At 43.0% G+C, this 23,753-nt stretch overlaps 1 protein-coding gene across 2 annotated transcripts in view; it reads right to left on the bottom strand.

Moving 5' to 3' along the window:
• slc39a6 (solute carrier family 39 member 6) overlaps positions 1-17,190 on the bottom strand; it is a 42,335-nt gene extending 25,145 nt beyond the window's left edge. Inside the window, exons 1-2 of one of the 2 annotated variants that reach the window (XM_029703981.1) lie at positions 17,056-17,190; positions 1,924-2,131 (exon numbers count right to left, since the gene is read on the bottom strand). In XM_029703981.1, coding sequence (XP_029559841.1) covers positions 1,924-2,126 — 203 coding nt within the window. In that variant the 5' untranslated portion in view covers positions 2,127-2,131; positions 17,056-17,190. The remainder of the gene's footprint in view (positions 1-1,923; positions 2,132-17,055) is intronic. The other variant, XM_029703982.1, reaches the window with a different exon arrangement.
• Between the last annotated feature and the right edge of the window lie 6,563 nt (positions 17,191-23,753).

Genomic DNA, 23,753 nt, shown 5'->3' with positions numbered 1-23,753 from the left:
CTGACCCCTCAACATGGTTGGTGGGTTGGGTGCCTTGTCCCCTCCTGTACTCCCTTGTTCACCCACGATTGCGTCGCCAGGCACGACTCCAACACCGTCATTAAGTTTGCTGATGACCCGACGGTGGTAGGCCTGGACACCGAAGACGATGAGACCGCGTTTAGCGAGGTCGTCAGAGACCTGTCAGCGTAGTACCAGGACGACAACCTCTACCGCAACGTCAGCAAGACAAAGGAGCTGATTGTGGACTACAGGAAACGGAGGGTCGAGCACGACGGGTCAAGAGCTTCATGTTCCTCTGTATCCACATCACTAAGGATCTATCATAGTCCACACACAAACACAGTCGTGAAGAGGGCACGACCGTGCCTCTTCCCCTTCAGGACACTGACAAGTTTTGGCATGGGCCCTCAAATCCTCTAAATAATTCTACAGCTGCACCATTGAGAGCATCTTGACTGGCTGCATCACCTCTTGGTATGGCAACTGCTTCGCATCCAACCTCAAGGCGCTACAGAAGGTAGTGTGTACAGCCCAGTACATCACTGGGGTTGGGCTCCCTGCCATCCAGGACCTCTATACCAGGCAGTGTCAGAGGAAGGCTCTAAAAATTTACTCCAGCCACCCAAGTCACAGACTGTTCTCTCTGCTACCGCACGGCAAGCGGTACCGATGCACCAAGTGTGGAACTAACAGGATCCTTAACAGCTTCTACCCACAAGCCATAGTGGTGTGGGGGCTGTGCTTTGGCAAAGTGGGTGGGGTTATATCCTGCCTGTTTGGCCCTGTCCGGGGGTATCATCGGATGGGGCCACAGTGTCTTCTGATCCCTCCTGTCTCAGCCTCCAGTATTTATGCTGCAGTAGTTTATGTGTCGGGGGGCTAGGGTCAGTCTGTTACATCTGGAGTATTCTCTTGTCTTATCCGGTGTCCTGTGTGAATTTAAATATGCTCTCTCTAATTCTCTCTTTCTTTCTTTCTCTCTCTCGGAGGACCTGAGCCCTAGGACCATGCCTCGGGACTACCTGGCATGATGACTCCTTGCTGTCCCCAGTCCACCTGGCCATGCTGCTGCTCCAGTTCCCACTGTTCTGCCTGCGGCTACGGAACCCTGACCTGTTCACCGGACGTGCTTGTTGCACCCTCGACAACTACTATGATTATTATTATTTGACCGTGCTGGTCATTTATGAACATTTTAACATCTTGACCATGTTCTGTTATAATATCCACCCGGCACAGCCAGAAGAGGACTGGCCACCCCTCATAGCCTGGTTCCTCTCTAGGTTTCTTCCTAGGTTTTTGGCCTTTGTAGGGAGTTTTTCCTAGGGAGTTTTTCCTAGCCACCGTGCTTCTTTCACATGCATTGCTTGCTGTTTGGGGTTTTAGGCTGGGTTTCTGTACAGCACTTTGAGATTTCAGCTGATATACGAAGGGATATATAAATAAATTTGATTTGATAAGACTGCTAAATAGTAAGTTAAATAGTTATCCAAATAGCTACCCGGACTACCTGCATTGACCCGTTTTGCACTAACTTTTTTGACTCATCACATAGATTATAAACAGTAGTGTATCTTGTTGCCTAGTCACTTTATTACTAGTTATATGTACATATCTACCTCAATTACTTCGTACCACTGCACAGCAACTCTGCAGGTACACTGTGTATATAGTCAAGTAATCGTTACTGATTGTGTATTTATTACTTTCATTATTATTTTCTCTCTCTGCATTGTTGGGAAGGGTCAGTAAGTAAGCATTTCACTGTTCGTAAACAACCGCTGTAGACTAAACATGTGACAAATAAAAATTGTATTTGATGTCATGACTTACCAGGACTACCTATTGAGATGTGCCTTAAGTTGAGTCAGGTGTTAAATGAGGTGAAAAGGAGACTGGAGCTCCACTTGAAGGATGTACCTGTCGAAGAGAGCTTCCAGGTGCTGCCGCTGGGTCTGTTCTGCCATCTGGGTGTCGATAGTGGACAGAAACTCACTGCCACTTTTATCAGTCTCCCCGTTGACACGAGTGCACTCTGGACCAGTGTCCCCAGTAGAGCAGGGCCAACACATAGCAAGACCCAGCACTGCCAAGGCAGCTGCTGCCCACCTCCTCATTGCCATTCCCTCTACATGGAAAAGTGAATCAAATGGAACAACATGGTCACAGGTCAGTTGATTGCTCAAATAGTCTTGCAAATGCAAGCCGTTTCGGTAGCTATGACCGATACCATGTTCGCACTGTCGTGCAGACCCAAATTATGCAGGCTCAAATAAACTCAGCAAAAAAAGAAAACGTCCTCTCACTGTCAACTGTGTTTATTTTCAGCAAACTTAACATGTGTAAATATTTGTATGAACATAAGATTCAACAACAGGTTCCACAGACATGTGACTAACAGAAATGGAACAATGTGTCCCTGAACAAAGGGGGGGGGTCAAAGTCAAAAGTAACAGTCAGTATCTGGTGTAGTCACCAGCTGCAATAAGTACTGCAGTGCATCTCCTCCTCATGAACTGCACCAGATTTGCCAGTTCTTGCTGTGAGATGTTACCCCACTCTTCCACCAAGGCACCTGCAAGTTCCCGGACATTTCTGGGGGAATGGCCCTAGCCCTCACCCTCCAATCCAACAGCTCCCAGACGTGCTCAATGAGATTGAGATCCGCGCTCTTCGCTGGCCATGGCAGAACACTGACATTCCTGTCTTGCAGGAAATCACGCACAGAACGAGCAGTATGGCTGGTGGCACTGTCATGCTGGAGGGTCATGTCAGGATGAGCCTGCAGGAAGAGTGCCACATGAGGGAGGAGGATGTCTTCCCTGTAAGGCACAGCGTTGAGATTGCCTGCAATGACAACAAGCTCACTCCGATGATGCTGTGACACACCGCCCCAGACCATGACGGACCCTCCACCTCCAAAATCGATCCCGCTCCAGAGTACAGGCCTCGGTGTAACGCTCATTCCTTCGACGATCAACGTGAATCTGACCATCACCCCCAGTGAGACAAAACCGCGACTTGTTAGTGAAGAGCACTTTTTGCCAGTCCTGTCAAGTACAGCGACGGTGGGTTTGTGCCCATAGGCGACGTTGTTGCCGGTGATGTCTGGTGAGGACCTGCCTTACAACAGGCCTACAAGCCCTCAGGCCAGCCTCTCTCAGCCTATTGCAGACAGTCTGAGCACTGATGGAGGGATTGTGCGTTCCTGGTGTAACTCAGGCAGTTGTTGTTGCCATCCTGTACCTGTCCCGCAGGTGTGATGTTCGGATGTTACGATCCTGTGCAGGTGTTGTTACACGTTGTCTGCCACTGTGAAGATGATCAGCTGTCCGTCCTGTCTCCCTGTAGTGCCGTCTTAGGCGTCTCACAGTACGGACATTTCAATTTATTGCCCTGGCCACATCTGCAGTCCTCATGCTTCCTTGCAGCATGCCTAAGGCCCGTTCCCACAGATGAGCAGGGACCCTGGGTATCTTTCTTTTGGTGTTTTTCCCCCAGAGTCAGTAGAAAGTCCTCTTTAGTGTCCTGTTTTCATAACTGTGACCTTAATTTCCTACAGTCTGTAAACTGTTAGTGTCTTAATGACCGTTCCACAGGTGCATGTTCATTAATTGTTTACAGTTCATTGAACAAGCATGGGAAACAGTGTTTAAATTCTTTTCAGTGAAGATATTTGGATTTATACTAATTATATTTCAAAGACAGGGCCCTGAAAAAGGGAAGTTCCTTTTTTTGCTGAGTTTATTTCCTTTTCAGCAGGGTTAATAGAGAAACTATGGAGGATGCATAACCAGGCTTGCCGGCTATCTCAAAACAGCTTGATTTGGCCGTGTTCAGTTCGGCTTAGCAGTGTGAAAAGGATATGATACAGAAGACTATTGAGACTTTGTATTCAAAAGCCCACACAATAAATCTTAGTGTGTGTGTTAACTCAATGAGTGAGTATCAATGTGTGTGTTGGCACCTGAGCTGAGCCATAGAGCAAACAGCATTTACCACCCCACTATCAGATTAGGGGTGGGGGCAATTGATGCTTTTTGTCCCGACTTTTTATTTGAAATCCCTATCGCCCACTGATTAAAAAAAGTTAAGCTAATACTTTTAATATTTATCTTTAGAAATTAGCATGGCATTTACTTAGCCAATTAATATAATGCAGCTTTGTACTTTACACACCATCTCCAAAGCAAACGGTTTAGACCGTTTGGAAACGTATGTAGCTCCCCGACCAATGCGACAATACGCAGTTCACAAAGATGATTGCTGTCCTTTAAGAAATGACCCTAAAAATGACAAATACAAAAAGGACTGCTTAAAGCAAAACTATTTCTTATGGTGAACCTGAACAATCTAAATAAAATGTATAGGATTGAAAACCCAGTAGTTGGATGTGTTGTGTGTCCACTCCGCTAGGCTATACCACTCCAGTAAATCTATTTTATACAGCGAATTTGGAAACAATGACCTGGCAAATTACATTGGTTGACAACTAATAGAAACCAATAGCTTTAGTAGAATAGTAGAAAACCAATAGCTTTTGCTCATGATGAAAATAAATTCTATGGTCATCCTCACAAGTCAACCCAGTCCTCCTCAAAAGCAATTCATTGTGTCCTTCTATACACTATACCCCTCAGACCGTTGGGGCAGCAAAGTGGTTAGAGCATTGGGCCAGTAACCGAAATGTTGCTGAATCCAATCCCGGAGATGACAAGGTAAAAATCTGTTGTTCTGCCCCTGAACAAGGCAGTTAACCCAGTGTTCCCCGGTAGGCCGTCATTGTAAATAAGAATTTGTTCATAACTGACTGGCCTAGTTAATTACAGACTCCATTAAAAAATATATTATAATAATAAAATAAACTCTGGACCTCAAAGCCAGTTCCACTGCTTCCTTTTTTTTCCTTCAGTTTCCCCCCCTCTAATCAGGGACTGATTAAGACCTGGGACACCAGGTGTGTGCAATTAATTCATCAGGTAGCACAGAAAACCAGCAGGCTCTGGATCTCGTAGGTTAAGAGTTGAACACTCCTGACCACATTTACATTCGCGCCAATATCCCGTTATTATTCGGAGTATTCTGTTTGAGTTGACTTATATAAACATATCCTGTTTACAATAACCCCAAAAAGCTTGTGTCCCGGTTATGAGAAACCCGGATAAGATACCTGGGATATGCTTATATTAGACGGGATACCGTGGCATGGAAACATCTTATCCTGTTTACTGTTGTTATTGTCATTCTCGGCAGGCTCAGTTTTGCATATCATGGGTGTTGTGTGATGTTTTCATCTGATTGTCAAACAAATCCCTTCAAAAAAGGTAGGCTACCGTAGTTCCATCCAGCATAATTCCATTATTTATTTTGCTGATACTCCATACTGGACAGTATAGCCTGTCTACTTTCACCCCTAATTTAGCCAAGTTTCTGCATATAATTTCCAACATTTGGTAGGCCATTTGTTTGTCAAGTATAGTTGGATAGATGCAGCTTCTCTTTTGTCATAACTTGTTGCCCCAGAAGACTAAATAAAGTAGTGCTCACCAGAATAATGTCTTAGGGTGTTTTCACATATAGTGCTCTTTAAAATAACTGATCTCAGTACTCTTTAAAAATAACTCAGGTAAAAATAAGCTAAATAACTCAGTTATCTTTGTATTCACACTGCCCTTGCCTTTGAATGAGGATTCAACCGTTTTGCCAGTTCACCTCGCCTATTTTGTGGACTGAGTCCTCTTCGCATTCACAATGCTATGTTTAGAAAGGAACCAAGATCTTTTCCCAACATGCGCACTGGGTTTTTACAAAGTGCAGGACAAGCTATTCAAAATGTGTAATCGGACAGCTAGATAACTATTTACATTTTGGAAGCTAATAGATTTAATTTAGTTAAAATATGATACAAAACGTTAATCAGAAGATACTATTAACATGTACATTTGATTGGTAACAGAATAAATGCCCAATAAATAATGCTGTAATTAAAAACAAATCTACACCTAAGGTAGGCTACTGCCCCTTTAAGAGCTAGAATAGATTTTGTACCCTATGGTGTGATTTTCACTAAATATATTGTCCTCACACTACTTGAACCCCACAGTCAATATACAGCCTGTGAAGCTCTCTTAGCCTATAGATCACATATTGCAAAAACTAAAAACATCGCTAATCAAGATCCAAAAACAGCATACATTTTTTCCCATGCATCTTCTCGCTTTTGTGGCACTAATGTGGGGGTTTATGGCAGGGGAAACGGTGTTGCAGTAGTCTAGTGCGTGGTGCGGCAATAATGACAAGCGAACCTGGGGAGCTTTGCATTCACATTGTCCAAAAAGGGGAATGGTCTCAGTTAGGTTCGCGTCGGGGGCTCTTTTGAATGGTCTGAGCTAGAGGTCGACCGATTAATCGGAATGGCCGATTAATTAGGGCCGATTTCAAGTTTTCATAATCGGAAATCTGTATTTTTGGAAGCCGATTTGGACAAATTATTATTATTATAAAAATAATTTAAAAAAAAAAATTGGTTTACCTTTATTTAACTAGGCAAGTCAGTTAAGAACACATTCTTATTTTCAATGACGGCCTAGGAACGGTGGGTTAACTGCCTTGTTCAGGGGCAGAACGACAGATTTTTACCTTGTCAGTTCGGGGATTCAATCTTGCAACCTTACGGTTAACTAGTCTAACGCTCTAACCACCTGCTTTACATTGCACTCCACGAGGAGCCTGCCCGTTACGCGAATGCAGTAAGAAGCCAAGGTAAGTTGCTAGCTAGCATTAAACTTATCTTATAAAAAAACAATCAATCAATCACTAGTTAACTACACATGGTTGATGATATTACTAGTTTATCTAGCCTGTCCTACGTTGCATATAATCGCTTAGGTAAACGTTGCTCCAACCATAAACATCAATGCCTTTCTTAAAATCAATACACAAGTATAGATTTTTAAACCTGCCTATTTAGTTAATATTGCCTGCTAACATGAATTTCTTTTAACTAGGGAAAATGTGTCACTTCTCTTGCAACAGAGTCAGGGTATATGCAGCAGTTTGGGCCGCCTGGCTCGTTGCGAAATGTGAAGACTATTTCTTCCTAACAAAGACAGCCGACTTCGCCAAACGGGGGATGATTTAACAAAAAGCGCATTTGCGAAAAAAGCACAATCGTTGCACGACTGTACCCAACCATAAACATCAATGCCTTTCTTAAAATCAATACACAGAAGTAGATATTTTTAAACCTGCATATTTAGCTAAAGGAAATCCAGGTTAGCAGGCAATATTAACCAGGTGAAATTGTGTCACTTCTCTTGCGTTCATTGCACGCAGAGTCAGGGTATATGCAACACTTTGGGCCGCCTGGCTCGTTGCGAACTAATTTGCCAGAATTGTACGTAATTATGACATAACAGGAATATTTAGACTTAGGGATGTCACCCGTTAGAAAAAATACGGAACGGTTCCGTATTTCACTGAAAGGAAAAACGTTTTGTTTTCGAGATGATAGTTTCCGGATTCGACCATATTAATGACCTAAGGCTTGTATTTGTGTGTTTATTATAATTAAGTCTATGATTTGATAGAGCAGTCTGACTGAGCGGTGGTAGGCAACAGCAGGCTCGTAAGCATTCATTCAAACAGCACCTTCGTGCGTTTTGCCAGCAGCTCTTCGCAATGCTTCAAGCATTCGCGCTGTTTATGACTTCAAGCCTATCAACTCCCAACATTAGGCTGGTGTAACCCATGTGAAATGGCTAGCTAGTTAGCGGGGTGCACGCCAATAGCGTTTCAAACGTCACTCGCTCTGAGACTTGGGAGTGGTTGTTCCCCTTGCTCTACATGGGTAACGCTGCTTCGAGGGTGGCTGTTGTCGATGTGTTCCTGGTTCGAGCCCAGGTAGGGGCGAGGAGATGGACGGAAGCTACACTGGCAATACTAAAGTGCCTATAAGAACATCTAATAGTCAAAGGTATATGAAATACAAATCGTATAGAGAGAAATAGTCCTATAATAACTACAACCTAAAACTTCTTACCTGGGAATATTGAAGACTCATGTTAAAAGGAACCACCAGCTTTCATATGTTCTCATGTTCTGAGCAAGGAACTTAAACGTTAGCTTTTTTACATGGCACATATTGCACTTTTACTTTCTTCTCCAACACTTTGTTTTTGCATTATTTAAACCATGTTTCATTATTTATTTGAGGCTAAATTGATAGTATTGATGTATTATATTAAGTTAAAAGTGTTAATTCAGTAGTTGTAATTGTCATTATTACAAATAAAATAGGCCGATTAATCGGTATCGCCTTTTTTTGGTCCTCCAATAAATCGGTATCGGCGGTGAAAAATCATAATCGTTCGACCTCTAACTGAAACCATTTCAACTGCTGCTGCCTAATGGTTTGCTTGTTGACTGGGATTGGTCTAACTAATCCAGACCTCTATTGAAGGGAATAAACCACACAGAGGCCATTTCCAGGACAAAGATTACAGTGCCTTTGGAAAGTATTCAGACCCCTTGACATTTTGTTACATTACAGCCTTACTCTAAAATGGATTAAATACAACAATAAAAAAAAAAAATCTTCCCCCACACACAATACCCTAGAATGACAAAGCGAAAACAGGTTTAGTAATGTTTGCAAATGTATAAAGAAATTTAAAAAACAATTTTACATATTATTCAGACCCTTTATTATGACACTTGAAATTGAGCTCAGGTGCATCCTGTTTCCATTGATCATCCTTGAGATGTTTCTACAACTTGATTGGAGTCCACCTGTGGTAAATTCAATTGATTGGTCCCCTTCAAACATTCAACCTCCAGCTGCGTACCCCCTCTAGCACCAGGGTCAGCGCACTCTCAAAATGTTGTTTTGTCATCATTGTAAGCCTACCACACAAACATAAGAACGAGTGTGAGTTTGTCACAACCCGGCTCGTGGGAAGTGACAAAGAGCTCTTAGGACCAGGGCACAAATAATAAATGTTGCTGCTCTTTATTTAGCCATCCTACATATGAAACCTTATTTGTTCATCAAAAATTAATGAGAAGGGTGTGCTTGAAAGGATGCACATAGACTCTCTCCAATACAACCCGACATTGCAGAGTTGTCTTATTAAATCATTTCACACAGTTTGTGCCTGTATTTAGGTCATGCTAGTGAGGGCCGAGGATCCACTCTCACATAGGTACGTGGTTGCAAAGATCATCAGCGTCTTAACAGCACGATTTGCCAAAGCAGGATACTCTGAGCGCAGCCCAATCCAGAAATCTGGCAGTGGCTTCTGATTAAATAACATTTTCACAGAACTGCTTGTTGCAATTTCAATGAGCCTCTCTTGTTCAGATATCAGTAAGTGGACTGGAGGCAGGGCATGAAAGGGATAACGAATCCAGTTGTGTGTAATACGTTTCGGGGAAGTACCTGCGTAATTGCGCGTCCAATTCACTCAGGTGCGTCGCTATATCACATTTGACATTGTCTGTAAGCTTGAGTTCATTTGCACACACAAAACAAATCATACAATGATGGAAAAACCTGTGTGTTGTCCTTGTTAACCTGTTGGGGCTAGGGGGCAGTATTTTCACAGCCAGATAAAAAAACGTACCCGATTTAAACTGGTTACTACTCTTACCCAGAAACGAATATGCATATAATTAGTAGATTTGGATAGAAAACACTCTAACGTTTCTAAAACTGTTTGAATGGTGTCTGTGAGTATAACAGAACTCATATGGCAGGCCAAAACCTGAGAAGATTCCATGCAGGAAGTGCCCTGTCTGACAATTTGTTGTCCTTCTAGGGCATCTCTATCAAAAATACAGCATCTCTGCTGTAACGTGACATTTTCTAAGGCTTCCATTGGCTCTAAGAAGGCGCCAGAAAGTGAAATGAGAGCTCTGCAGTCTCTGGGCGAAAAACAGCAGGAGTGTTTGTGAGTGGTCAGGCAGGGAACACTGACACTGGAGCGCGCGTGCACGAGAGGACTCCATTTTTTTCTTTCTCTCTTTGAACGAATACAACGTCGCCCGGTTGGAATATTATCGCTATTTTACGAGAATCATCGCAGAAAAATAGATTTTAAACAGCGTTTGACATGCTTCGAAGTACGGTAATGGAATATTTTGAATTTGTGTCACGAAATGCGACCACGCGTCACCCTTCGGATACTGACCTCAACGCACGAACAAAACAGAGGTATTTGGATATAACTATGGATTATTTCGAACCAAAACAACATTTGTTGTTGAAGTAGAAGTCCTGGGAGTGCATTCTGACGAAGAACAGCAAAGGTAATCCAATTTTTCTAATAGTAAATCTGAGTTTGGTGAGGGCCAAACTTGGTGGGTGTCAAATTAGCCCGGCCATCACGGCAAGCTATCTACTCAGAATATTGCAAAATGTGCGTTCACCGAAAAGCTATTTTAAAATCTGACACCGCGATTGCATAAAGGAGTTCTGTATCTTTAATTCTTAAAATAATTATGTTTTTTGTCAACGTTTATCGTGAGTAATTTAGTAAATTATTGGTGGGTATGCTAGTTCTGAATATCACATGCTAATGTGAAAAGCTGTTTTTTGATATAAATATGAACTTGATTGAACAAAACATGCATGTATTGTATAACATCATGTCCTAGGAGTGTCATCTGATGAAGATCAAAGGTTAGTGCTGCATTTAGCTGTAGTTTTGGTTTTTGTGACATATATGCATGCTTTGAAAATGGCTGTGTGATTATTTTTGGCAGGGTACTCTCCTGACATAATCTAATGTTTTGCTTTCGTTGTAAAGCCTTTTTGAAATCGGACAGTGTGGTTAGATTAACGAGAGTCTTGTCTTTAAAATGGTGTAAAATAGTCATATGTTTGAGAAATTGAAGTCATAGCATTTATGAGGTATTTGTATTTTGCGCCACACGATTCCACTGGCTGTTGACGCAAACGTCCCACCTTGCCCAGGGAGGTTAATGCAGACAGAGAAGAGCTCCAACTTCTTAATATAGCCTCAATTTTGTCCCACACATTGAATATAGTTGCAGAGTGTCACTGTAATCCTATATTCAGATCATTCAGGTGAGAAAAAAACATCACCCAGATAGGCCAGTCGTGTGAGAAACTTGTCATCATGCAAGCGGTCAGACAAGTGAAAATGATGGTCAGTAAAGAAATCTTTAAGCTCGTCTCTCAATTCAAAAAAACATGTCAATACTGTGCTCCTTGATAACCAGCGCACTTCTGTGTTGTAAAAGCGTTACATGGTCGCTGCCCATATCATTGCATAGTGCAGAAAACACACAAGATTTCAGGGCCCTTGCTTTAACAAAGTTAACCATTTTCTCTGTTGTGTCCAAAACGTCTTCCAAGCTGTCAGGGATTCCCTTGGCAGCAAGAGCCTCTCGGTGGATGCTGCAGTGTACGGAACTGGCGGATGCTGCAGTGTGCCCAAGTGGCGACGGGAGCAACTGCTTGCAAGAGCGTTACCACTCCACTATGTCTCCCTGTCATGGCTTTTGTGCCATCAGTACAGATACCAACACATCTTAACCACCAAAGTCCATTTGATGCCACAAAGCTGTCCAGTACTTTAAAAATATCCTCTCCTGTTGTCCTGGTTTCCAGTGGTTTGCAGAAGAGGATGTCTTCCTTAATTGACACCCCATAAACGTAACAGACATACCAGGAGCTGTGCCAAGCCCGCCACATCTGTTGACTCATCCAGCTGTAACACATAGAATTCACTAGCTTGTATGCGAAGCAGTAATTGTTTCAAAACATCTCCTGCCATGTCCCTGATGCTTCGTTAAACAGTGTTGTTTGATGGAGGCATTGTCTGTATAGTTTTTTGGGCCTTTGCCCCAGCATTGTCTCAGCCATATCTGCGGCAGCAGAAAGAATTAAGTCCTCCACAATAGTATTGGGCTTGCCTGTCCTAGCCACTTGGTAGCTCACCATATAAGACGCCTCTAGCACCCTTCTTATTAATGGCATCTGTTGCCTTTATACATGTCTTACTACTCAAAAGTCGTCTTTATTCTCACTCAAAAAACTCCTGTGGCTTATTTTTCAAATTGTCATGTTTAGTTTCTAAGTGTCTGCTCAAGAGTGAAGGTTTCCCACGAGAGAGTAAAGGTTAATATGATTGGATGTTAATTATTTGACTAGGCTACCTGTATTTGACATTGTGTTGTTATTTCGCTGAAAACTAGATAATTAAATTTTTGGAAGTTAAACGAGGCCACTCAGGCAAAAAAAAAGAAAAAAAACAAAAAAACTCACCCAAATGTATAGTCCATTGGAAAATATAAATGTACTGTTTGAAAATGTGAAGAAAAATACATTTTTTTAAATGTGAATCATTTTATTTGGAGTACACCCGAGGGCATTGCGCAGACCCCTGGGAGTACGCATACCCCAGTTTGAGAATACCTTGTCTATATAAAATGTCCCACAGTTGACAGTGCATATCAGAGCAAAAACCAAGCCATGAGGTTCAAGGAATTGTCCGTAGAGCTCCGAGACAAGATTGTGTCGAGGCACAGATCTGGGGAAGGGTAATCAAAACATTTCTGCAGCATTCAAGGTCCCCAAGAACACAGTGGTCTCCATTCTTAAATGGAAGAAGATTGGAACCACAAAGACTTCCTAGAGCTGGCCGCCCAGCCAAACTGAGCAATCAGGGGAGAAGGGCCTTGGTCAGGGAGGTGACCAAGAACCCGATGGTCACTCTGACAGAGCTCTAGAGTTCCAGAAGGACAACCATCGCTGCAGCATTCCACCAATCAGGCTTTATGGTAGTGGCCAGACGGAAGCCACTCCTCAGTAAAAGGCACCTGACAGCCAACTTGGAGTTTGCCAAAAGGCACCTAAGGACTCCAAGATTTAACTCTTTGGCCTGAATGCCAAGCGTCACATCTGGAGGAAACCTGGCACCATCCCTACTGTGAAGCATGATGGTGGCAGCATCATGCTATGGGGATGCTTTCAGCAGCAGGGACTGGGAGACTAGTCAGGGTCAAGGGAAAGATTAACAGAGAAAAGTAGAGATCCTTGATGAAAACCTGCTCCAGAATGCTCATGACTTCAGACTGGGGCCAAGGTTCAGCTTCCAACAGGACAACGACCGTATGCACAAGACAATGCAGGAGTGGCTTCAGGACAAGTCTTAATGTCCATGAGTAGCCCAACCAGAGCCTGGACTTGAACTCGATAGAAGATCTCTGGAGAGACCTGAAAATAGCTGTGCTGCAACCCTTCTCATCAAACCTGACAGAGATTGAGAGGATCTACAGAGAAGAGTGGGAGAAACTCCCCCAAATACAGGTGTGCCAAGCTTGTAGCGACATACCCAAGAAGACCCGAGACTAATCTCTGCCAAAGGTGCTTCAACAAAGGACTGAGTAAAGGGTCTGAATACTTATGTAAATGTGATGTCATTTTTTTTTTTTGCAAACCAGCATTTACTTTGTCATTATGGGGTTGTGTGTGTAGATTGAAGAGTCAAGTTATTTAATCCATGTTAGAATAAGGCTGTAACATAACAAAATGTGGAAAAAGTCAAGGTGTCTGAGTACTTTCTGAATACACTGTACATATGTAATTACAGTATTGTAATTGTAACAATTCATAGTTACACTGTAATAACATGTAACTGGTGTTAAATAGTCTAATTACAGGGGTGTAACAACGAATGCTTGGTACCCTGCTTGTTCCAAATGTTAAAGTTTCCGATAGCATCCTAAAGCACCATTGTTCAGCCTGCACAAACCACGTGATAAGTGTTATCCAACTGAAAACCGACCACCTCACTGACAACTCTGCAATAAAGATCTGGAGTCTGATGCCTGGGCCCAGTGGCAAAAATGGCTTCACATCAAATTACTTGAAATTGTTAAATATTTAATGCTGCATTTGACAATGGGTCAACTACTTTAACCATCAATTAAACAGACATGAATAATCAGTTAAAATTGTGAGAGTCATTCGTGCTTGCCAAATTATAAGCCTATAAAGCTTGGTTGAATAAGGGTTTATAAATGCACTTTAAATGGTCATAAGACAAACTCCATCATGTAACCTTACAAGGGTTTCACTGTTGATGAACACTCTCACTTTTGGATGGGATGCATTGGTGCAATTGTTTACTTAGAACAGGAAATAAGGCATTATGTCAAGATCTGCCCATCTGCGCAGCACCCTCAAAATAACTGAGGTCATGCAGCAGTGCGCAAATAACGGGGTTGAGGAGGTCCGTGTGTGCAAAATCCAGGCATGAAAGGTTGCCTTGACTAGCGAGCTAGGTACCTTAAAGATTACAAATATTCTATGGTCGCTACTCGCTAGCTAACGTTAGCTGGGCTCGATGGTCTCATCATCCATGAACCTTTTTCCTCAGGGTATCCGTACCTCAAGGGTATTACATGAATAAGTCTGTAACGTAACAAAACGTGGAAAAAGTCAAGGGGTCTAAATATGCACTCTAAGTCTAAGAGAAGGACAAACTGAATTACTTTCATGGAGGACCAACTTGACTTGTGAGGATGACCACACAATTTAGTGTCATCGTGAGCAAAAGCTATTGGTTTTCTACCCAAAGTTGCAAAGACAATTGCCATAAATAAACACCAGCAAAATAGATAAAATGGTGTGACAGGAACAGCGGCACCTAGTGCGCAAAACCTGGTACTTTCACACTTATTTATGGGGACAGATAAGTGTGAAACAGGGGAAAGAAACGTCACCAAATTCACTGAGAATACATTACATAGAACAAATAAACAATACACCAAGCTTTATACTGCTTGTCAAACAGAGAACTGATACTGTATACTGGCCGTTGGAGTGGGCGAGATATGGTTGGGGAGGCCCCCACCTCGCAGGCAAAACATTTTAGTTTCCCCCTTCTTGACAACAGAGATAACATTGTACATTTTAAAGTTAATTTCCTGCAATTGTACACATTTGGCCAAGATTTATGCCAGTTTAATGAGATCTGAGTGAGTGTGACTAATACAATTAAAAATGGGGGCCCCTGAAGGTCACAGTGCTGAGCACATGCCCTGCGTGGCCTGTTGGTATTCGGCCACACTTACTACAAGTTTAGATAGATGGGCTAAACTAACTTACCAATCTAAAAATTGATAGTGGACATGGTTAATTGAGTGACTGTCAGTGACTGACGTAACAAGAGGAAAAACTGCTGATGCACATCTAAATTACACCTCGTCCATTCTACTATTCTAACTCAACAGTAAATTGAGACTGACTGAAGGACTGGGGACACTAAGCGACCGCTTATGTCTGGAGCCGGCCTTGCGGGTGTGGCCAGTCCATGGGTGGCTTTTGGGGGGAATTTCTCATGTCTTACTCATTGTTAGGAAGACGTTTTGTCCAAATCGGATTTTAGGTACTATATTTATTGAATATTAGAAATTAAAAAAAATGGCCAATTTGATGCAATCAATTAGATATAATTTGATCTGTGAGAAATGCATCTCAACTAAACAATGTTGCAGGAATGCTAACCCTATCTGTTTCTAACTACAGAAAGGATTTCAGAATCATCTGAGATGGTGGGTGTTGAAATCCTCTTTTTTGTGCCAAGGTGAATCAGGTGTGTTAGTTCAGACTTAGCTAGCTACAACAAGCCATTAACAAAGATTATTATTTCATCTGCGCTATTAGCCAATTAGCTAGCTGGCTAACTAGCGTGAAGTGATGCATTGCCATTTCAAAACAACAGGAAAGCAAGGCAACAGTAAACATGTTTTTCCCCCAGAAATGATGCAACCGCTGATTATACTTCTACTGGTCAAGTTAAGGCGGGGGCGCTCCAGTGAACTAGGTGGCGGTAATGAACATAATGTTGGACGCCAACCAACAAAAAACCCTATATAAAGAACTGGTGTGGGCGGCAATGGTGTCCTTCGCCCCTGCCTGTCAGCCACCGCTTTATTGCGGGTCTGTCAATGACTGCGAGGACAGGTGTCCGGCAGGCTGGAGCGAAATAAACTGTGTGCTGGTTAGCTAGGATTCCGGTACACAGCAGGCTGGATAGCTAGTTAGGACACCGGTAGACAGTGTCCTTTGCCCCTGCCTGTCGGGCACCGCTTTCCAGGGGTTCTGTTAACGTCGAGGGCAAGTGTTTGGCAGGTGTAAGCAAAGGACACTGTGCTGGGACTCCGTTAAACAGCAGGTGGGAGAGACACCGGTAGACAATGTCCTTCTTCCATGCCTGGCATGCTGGACAGGGGGTGTTCCTGCAGATGCAGGAATGAAAACATGCAAGAACGCCACAAATTGCAGGCCACAATCACACACCATTGTATCTTTATGGCAATATGGTCAATATTGCTATCCGGGACCCTTGGTACGTCACTACACAATCCAAGTTGACATTTAAAATCGTTTCGGTAGGGATTTAGGGTAGGGACGTCACACATAAATCGGATTGCACCAACCATGACAAAACGCATCATTTCCCGTGTTTGGTCCAAATCGGGCCAGTGGTGTCTGAGAATAACTAGTTGCGTAAATACGAACGTCAACAGATCCATACTACTAGTTCGAGGGGGACAATGAGTCGTGTTGGCATAACCACGACAAATCACTTATCACAAAAAGGGCAACATGCAAGTACCCAGACTTATAGCTAGATTTTTCTTTCTCCTTTAAATCAACAGATGCGGCATTTCGAAGGAAGAACATATGGTGGTTGCTTGCGGCCCTTACCAGGGCCTAGTCAGGGTGTAAATGATAGGCAATCATGCGCAAATGAAAAACAATACGATTGTTTTGTAACGACCACAGGAATCTCGGAGACGAAATACACCGAGTTTACTATCAAAAGAGAGCGCCATGAGCTGAATTTATGCACTCTGCACTAGCAAAATCTACCGTGCCGTGTGCAGAGAACACGTCAAGCAGCATAGACCGGAAACTAAACAAACCCATTGAACAAAACGTAAGGCGGGCGACATACTCCGCCGCTTGATACATGTGTTAAAATCTAGCTAAACATAGCACAAGGTATCTCCTACCTGTAAACCGTAGCGCTTGTAGGATAAACGTTTCTTCCAAACCTTCGTTCGAATGACGTGTGTGTGGTACAGAATAGTGCTGACTAAAGTATTTATCTCGGGAGGAGAGACGTCTGGTGGCCAAAATGTGCAATGGCGTGCAACTTCTTGGCGGTGTGCATACCAGTATTAGGTGCATTACCGCCACCTACCGGGATGGAGTGTGGTGAGACTGGTGGTGTTCTAGATTCTGCATTCTAGTCTACATGACTGGAAGAAGGAAGTTATTGATAAATGGATTACAGTGTGTTCTGGGCGGGTTTTGAGCAAATTGGAGAGGGTGAAGCTTATTCCCAGGGATGTGATCATTCTTCTGAGCGTTTGCCTTTGATGTCAAATCAAATTTTATTGGTCCCATACACATGGTTAGCAGATGTTAATGCGAGTGTAGCGAAATGCTTGTTCATACATTTGACAGTGAAGGAGGATGATCTGTAGTTTCTGCTCCTGGACAGTTAGGACATGAACCTGTGTGCAACTGCAGCCCGCAATTTGGGGCGTTCCTGCATGTGGGCATCTCCCCCCCCCCCCCCCCCCCCCCCAAGCATTGGTTCCTTCATGAACACCCCAACTCAAGCATCCCATTGGTTCCTACCCCCCCCCCCCCCCACCTACTGGAGTCCTCTTTGCTAGCTAGCGGTAGATGGTATCCTTCGATCCCGCCTGTCCTCACCGTCATTAACAAAACACACAGGAAAACAGTGCCCGACAGGCGGGGGGTGAAGGAATTTGGAACTCCTTAGACCGCTGCGTCATCCTGACATCTAGCACTTTGGGGTGGACACCCCCCTGTCTTGATCAATGAGAGAAGACTTGAAATAGACAAGATGTTGGCAAAAACTTTGGTTAAATAACATTATCTGGTGTAACAATCTGTAGCTACAGTTCTCTGCACTTGTGTGTCTCTACACCTGAGACACACTCGGACACACTGAACTGTACTATGTTACTTCTACCATGTTACTTCCACCATATAACATTCTTTGAATACCCAGTTATCTTGAGTTAGCATTAGATAGTGTACACTCCCCTGTATTTTAGATTTTGACAAATAAACAAACATTCTTTGGATATCTGAATGTCTAGTATCTGTTTGATGCTACAGAACCCTGTACAGCTTATATACATTGCATTCGGAAAGTATTCAGACCCCTTGACTTTTTCCACATTTTGTTATGTTAAATCCTTATTCTAAAATGGATTAAATTGTTTTCCCCCTCATCAATATACACACAATACCCCATAATGACAGAGCAAAAACAGGTTTAGAAATTGTAACAAATTTACCAGATTTAATTAAGTATTCAGACCCTTTTCTCAGTACTTTGTTGAAGCACCTTTGACACCAATTACAGCCTTGAATCTTCTTGGGTATGACGCTACAAGCTTGGCGCACCTGTATTTGGGGATGTTTCAACCAGTCTTCTCTGCAGATCCTCTCAAGCTCTGTCAGGTTGGATGGGCTTTGCAGTGTTGTCTTGGCTGTGTGCTTAGCGTTGTTGTTCTGTTGGAAGGTGAACCTTCACCCCAGTCTGAGGTCCTGAGCGCTCTGGAGCAGGTTTTCATCAAGGATCTCGCTGTACTTTGCTCCATTCATCTTTCCCTCGATCCTGACTAGTCTCCCAGTCCCTGCCGCTGAAAAACATCCCCAAAGCATGATGCTGCCACCACCATGCTTCACATTATGGATGTTTGTTTTGATATTTAAACCTGCATGTCGTGATCGCATTTAGTGTGGGGGGACAAAATCAATTTGCGCACGATGGCGCACGTGGGCGCTCGGTTTGGGCATGGTGTAATTGTCACGTTGGCGTAAATGGTCGGGACACAGGTGCAGGAATTTGTAATAGGGTTTTTTATTTCCCAAATTACAGTGTGCCGTATAAAGGCACGGGGACAAAGACCAAACAAACACGTATACAAAACACAGGCTTGAAACCCCAAAAAAAGAGAGAGGAGTACCTCGAATAAATAACACAATCGCACAATGACACCACACGGGACGAGACCCGTAATCATCTGTGCAATATACGCGGCATGAAAGCTAAAACACAGCATAGGTACTCACACATTGGAACAATAATCGACAGGACAATTGTGAACAAAAGGCACACTTATACAGTTACTAATCAAATGGGAATAGGGACCAGGTGTGTGTAATGACAGTACCGGAGGGATCCGTGACAGTAATATCCAATATTTCTCAGAGTCGTGGCTGAACAAGGACATGGAAAATATAAATTGAACTGGTTTTCTATACATCGGCAGGACAGAATGGCAGCGTCGGCTAAACTCAGGGGGGTGATGTGTGTCTCTTTGTTAACAACAGCTGGTGTGCAATCTAATATTAAGGAGGTCTCACAGTTCTGCTAGCCTGAGTTAGAATACCTCATGATAAGCTGTAGACCATAGTATTTACCAAGAGAGTTTATCTATATTTTTTCGTAGCTGTCTACTTACTACCACAAACCAATGCTAGCACTAAGAATGCACTCAACGAGCTGTATAGGGCCATAAGCAAACAAAAAAATGCTCACCCAGAGGTGGCACTCCTAGTGGCCGATGAGTTTAATGCAGGAAAACTGAAAGCCTTCTTACCTAATTTCTACCAGCATGTCACCTGTGCATCTAGAGTAAAACAAAACTCTAGATCACCTTTACTATACACACAGAGATGCATACAAAATTCTCCCTCGCCCTCCTTTTGGCACATCTGACCATAACTCTATCCTCCTGATTCCTGCTAACAAGCAAACACTCAAACTGAAATTACAAGTGACGCTCTCAATACGGAAGTGGTTGGATGAAGCGGCTGCTTAGCTACAGGACTGTTTCACTAGCACAGACTGGAATATGTTCCAGGAGTCATCCGATGGCATTGAGGAGTTTACCACATCAAACACCAGCTTCATCAATAAGTGCATCGACGACATCATCCCCACAGTGACCAGTACATATCCCAACCAGAAGCCATGAGAGCTGCCGCTTTCAAGGAGCGGGATACTATTCTTGACGCTTATAAGAGATCACGCTATGCCCTCCGACGAACCGTCAAACAGGCAATGCATCAATACAGGATATAAGATCGAATCCTACTACACCAGCTCTGACACTCGTCCAATGTGGCAGGGCTTGCAAACTATCACTGATTACAAATGGGGACCCAGTGATGAGCTACAAATGAGCTACCCAGTGACGCAAGCCTACCAGATGAGTTAAATGCCTTCTGTGCTCACTTCGAGGCTAGCAACAACCTCTCCCTCAACGTCAGCAAGACAAAGGACCTGATCGTGGACAACAGGAAACGGAGGGCCGGCACGCTCCCATTAACATCGACGAGGCTGTTGTAGAGCAGGTCGAGAGCTTCAAGTTCCTCGGAATCCACACCACTAAGGACCTATTTATGGTCCAAACATGTGAAGATGTCATGACAACGCCTCTTCCCCCTCAGGAGGCTGAAACAATTTGGCATGGGGTCTCAGATCATCAAAAAGATTACATCAAATCAAATCACCGCCTGGTATAGCAACTGCTTTGCATTTGACCGTAAGGCGCTACAGAGGGTAGTGTGTACGGCCCAATACATCACTGGGGCCACATCACTACCTTCCAGTACATCACTACCATCCAGTACCTCTATACCAGGTCATGTCATCAGAGTGTGCAGCTGAAAACTAAATGCTGGAAACACTCAGTTTGTTATTTTTGACTTAAACATAACCAATCTTCGTTAAATATAAATACCGAACTTGTTTTTGCATGGATTCCGCAACGTGGTTAGCTTTTAACAGCTAGGACCGCTGTTTCTTGTCCCGGAATCACGCTTAACAGACATGTTGAAGCCTGCTTAACAGAGCCGCTAACCTAGCTAAGCTGCTAGCCATCAAGCTAGCAAAGTTAGTCCCAGATGAGTTTTGCAATGGAGCCATCTTTGTCTGGAGAAGTAAATTAACGGTTCCAGTGCTGTAGGAGCTGTATCTACTACACTTTGTTTCGGGACAAACCGGATCACTCAGAGTTCCAATGAGGCAATTGTTTGCTTGCCGAGGATTATAGGATTGAGGTGGCTTCCTTGATCACGCAGGTCGCCAGCCTAAGTAAGAAACTGTGGAAAACGCAAAGTGGAATGTTCACCTTTTTCTACACCGGTGGCTATTTTACAGTAAACAAATTGACAACACTCGAACACCCCTGCATACCCCACAAGACATGTCAAAAGAGGTCTCTTCACAGTCCCCAAGTCCAGAACAGACTATGGGAGGTGCACAGTACTACATAGAGGCATGAATACATGGTACTCTATTCCACATCAAGTAAAACATGCAAGCAGTACAATTTTATTTAAAAAGACAGATAAAAATACAGCTTATGGAACAGCGGAGACTGTGAAGTAACACAAACATAGGCACATACACATGCATAGACACACACGATAAAATATGCACTGTACACATATGTACACATGGATTTTGTGTTGTAGATATGTGGTAGTGGAGTAGGGGTGTCACGTCCTGACCAGTATAAGGGTTATTTGTTATTGTAGTTTGGTCAGGACGTGGCAGAGGGTATTTGTTTTATGTTGTTCGGGGTGGTGGTTTGTTGTAGAGGGGTGTTTGATTTATGTGTTCCTGGGTTTTGGGTGTATGTTCTAGGTTGTATTTCTGCATTCTGTCTAGTTTAGGTTTTCTATGTTTAGGTTTGGGTGCTGGACTCTCAATTGGAGGCAGGTGTTTCTCGTTGCCTCTGATTGAGAGTCCTATATATGGGTAATTGTTTGGTGTAGTGTTTGTGGGAGATTGTTTCTTGTTTTGCCTGTGTGAGCCTGACAAGACTGTTTTGTTGTTCGAAGAGTAGCTGTTTCTTTGGCAGCAGCTAATGGGGATCCATAATAAATACAAATACAAACATGTCAGAGGAAGGCCCTAAGAATTGTCAAAGACTCCAGCCACCCAAGCCATAGACTGTTCTCTATCCTACCGCATGGCAAGCGGTACCGGAGGTCCAAGTCTGGGACCAAAAGGTTCTTGAACAGCTTCTATCCCCAAGGCATAAGGCTGCTGAACAATTTAATCAAATGGCTACCCTGACTATTTGCATTGCCCCCCTTTTTATTTGCACTCTCTCTTGCACCGGCTCAATGCATACTCACTGGAGTCTACCCATACACTCACACATACTACACTGACACTTCAACACACAGACTACATACGCTCACACAGACAAAACACACAGACACACTTTCACACTCTTCACATACGCTGCTGCTATTCTGTTTATTATCTATCCTGATTGACTAGTCACTTTTACCCCTACCTACATGTACACTACCGTTCAAAAGTTTGTCACTTAGAAATGTCCTTGTTTTTGAAAGCAAAGCACATTTTTTGTCCATTAAAATAACATCAAATTGATCAGAAATACAGTGTAGACATTGTTAATGTTGTAAATGACTATTGAGGCCCGTTATCAGCAACCATCACTCCTGTGTTCCAATGGCATGTTGTGTTAGCTAATCCAAGTTTATCGTTTTAAAAGGCTAATTGATCATTAGATAACCCTTTTGCAATTATGTTAGTACTTCTGAAAACTGTTGTTCTGATTAAAGAAGCAAGAAAACTGGCCTTTAGACTAGTTGAGTATCTGGAGCATCAGCATTTGTGGGTTCGATTACAGGCTCAAAATGGCCAGAAATAAAGATCTTTCTTCTGAAACTCGTCAGTCTATTCTTGTTCTGAGAAATTAAGGCGAGAAAATGCAACAAATTGCCAAGAAACTGAAGATCTCGTACAACGCTGTGTACTACTCCCTTCACAGAACAGCGCAAACTGGCTCTAACCAGAATGGAAAGAGGAGTTGGAGGCCCCAGGGCACAACTGAGCAAGAGGACAAGTACATTAGAGTGTCTAGTTTGAGAAACAGATGCCTCACAAGTCCTCAACTGGCAGCTTCATTAAATAGTACCCGCAAAACACCAGTCTCAACATCAACAGTGAAGAGGCGACTCCAGGATGCTGGCCTTCTAGGCAGAGTTCCTCTGTCCAGTGTCTGTTCTTTTGCCCATCTTAATCTTTTCTTTTTATTGGCCAGTCTGAGATATGGCTTTTCTTTGCAACTCTGCCTAGGACAGCATCCTGGAGTTACCTTTTCACTGTTGACTTTGAGACTGGGAAGGAATAAAATAAACCCAACCCAAGGAATGCTGTTACGGTACCCTTCATTCCGTGACATACCATTTTCTCCTATCTTTACAAATCTCCGTTTTGGACGAGACCGACTTTATTACCAGAATTATACTATTTAATACATTTTGACACTAGAATACATTTTTCTGACTCATATCGATGCCCCATAGGCCATTTTCAAAACGAAAAGTAGCTTTTTTACGGGCAGGCAGTCGCTCTTTAATAACCAGAGTTGAATCAGAACCACACCCATCATTATCATATTTCCCAGCATGCTATATTGCAGGTCGATATCTTTGAATTGTTTGTTTAATATCTATGTTTTTGCATGTACATTGATTGATTAATTGTATGCTACTCAAATTTAAGCAACATACATTTTTCTAAACTATTCCAATCTGTTTGAAAGAGAGCATCGCGGCTCTACGTATTTTGCTGGTTTGTGACTCACTGACACTGCCCCCGGTTAGAGGGGAA

Source organism: Salmo trutta, chromosome 21 (genome assembly GCF_901001165.1).
Source record: "Salmo trutta chromosome 21, fSalTru1.1, whole genome shotgun sequence".
Taxonomy (NCBI): Eukaryota; Metazoa; Chordata; class Actinopteri; order Salmoniformes; family Salmonidae; genus Salmo; species Salmo trutta.
The sequence above is the reverse complement of the archived record's forward strand: the minus strand, read 5'-3'. Positions and strand labels throughout refer to the sequence as shown.